The 1,487-nt window shown below is 55.9% G+C and overlaps 1 protein-coding gene across 1 annotated transcript; it reads left to right on the top strand.

Annotated features, from left to right (window-relative positions):
* Positions 1 to 72: 72 nt before the first annotated feature.
* PGRMC2 (progesterone receptor membrane component 2) lies at positions 73 to 946 on the top strand. The gene has a single exon (XM_003803889.3). The coding sequence runs from the start codon at positions 158 to 160 to the stop codon at positions 713 to 715; it is 558 nt and encodes a 185-aa protein (XP_003803937.3). The 5' UTR covers positions 73 to 157; the 3' UTR covers positions 716 to 946.
* Positions 947 to 1,487: the final 541 nt, after the last annotated feature.

Raw genomic sequence — 1,487 nt, 5'->3', positions numbered from 1 at the left:
AGACAACGTTACCCCGTCAACACCCAATCAGGAGCTGGCCTGACCCCGCCTCCTCCCCTCACGTTATTGGCTGGGAGACCCCCAATTGGGCGGGGCCGACCGTGGGGTTGGGGAGGGCAGGGGGCGGGGAGGAGGAGGAAGGCGCTGGCGGGCAGTGATGGCGGCGGGTGATGGGGACGTGAAGCTAGGCACCCTGGGGAGTGGCAGTGAGAGCAGCAGCGACGGCAGCAGCGAGAACCCAGGCGGCGCGGGAGCAACAGCAGAAGGAGGAGGCTGGGCGGCAGCGGCTTTGGCGCTTTTGACGGGGGGCGGGGAGATGCTGCTGAACGTGGCGCTGGTGGCGCTGGTGCTGCTGGGGGCCTACCGGCTGTGGGTGCGCTGGGGGCGGCGGGGTCTGGGCACCGGGGCCGGGGCGGGCGAGGAGAGCCCCGCCGCCTCTCTGCCTCGCATGAAGAAGCGGGACTTCAGCTTGGAGCAGCTACGCCAGTACGACGGGTCCCAGACCCCGCGCATCCTGCTCGCGGTCAATGGGAAAGTCTTCGACGTGACCAAAGGCAGCAAGTTCTACGGCCCGGGTGAGGAGTTGGAAGGGGAGGGGGAGGAACCCCTGCCTCTCGGGCACGACCCTCTTCTGACAGGGAGGCGTCTGGGCACCGGGTTAGCTTGCTCAGCCTTTCAATCGCCTGGACCCTCGCGCCTTGGCAGCGGCACCTGAGGCGGCCCGCCTCGCCTCACACTCCCCTGCCTCCCCCCAGCTGCAGGCTGCTCCACCTTTTCCCCCCAAAAGTCGGGATCCCGGAGGCGCCCCAAAGACCAGCTCTCAACATTCGTCTTTCTTACATGCCATTTCTCTTTGCAACCTTACTTGTGTCGAATTGTTCAAAATCCTTATAGTTGTCACCCGTCACGCTGGCCCTTAAGCCTTTCCTGAGTTTTCTGATTCCTGGGATGGGTGGGGCAGCAGGGAGGGAAGATTTCTAAAGTAAGGACCTAAAGTTGTTTAGGACCTGTAATTCAGTTTTCTTTACTTTTTTTTTTTTTTGCCCCAGAGCTCCCTTTGCCTCTCTCTACTACTCCCCATATCACACGTTTAGGAACACGTAGTTCCAAGTCCCAACTCTCCGTTCTGTGAAGCCAGGATGTATATAAGCAATACATCAGACTCTTTTTTTTTCTAAACCATTTTATGTTCGGAGATGCTTTCCAAGATTAACAATGTATGTGGGATGAGGACAGACCAGGATGCAGATCATATTAAAATGACTAGCAAAGATAATCGCCATGAGTTTTGGGGGTGGAGCTCCTATACTCAGCAGGCACGTGTGGTTTCTTCTTTTTTTCTTCTAATTTTGTTTGTTTGTTTGTTTGTTTTTCCGGGGATTTTTTTGCTTGTAGAATAGTAGGACACCGAGTATTCAGTTACACATTGATAATGTGTTCTTAGCAGAACTGAGAGAAAACTTAGGAGAGCGATAAATTCATAACTT

Source organism: Otolemur garnettii, unplaced genomic scaffold, assembly GCF_000181295.1.
Source record: "Otolemur garnettii isolate 467f Iridium unplaced genomic scaffold, OtoGar3 scaffold04219, whole genome shotgun sequence".
Lineage (NCBI taxonomy): Eukaryota > Metazoa > Chordata > Mammalia > Primates > Galagidae > Otolemur > Otolemur garnettii.
This window is presented reverse-complemented; position numbering and strand designations above follow the sequence as displayed.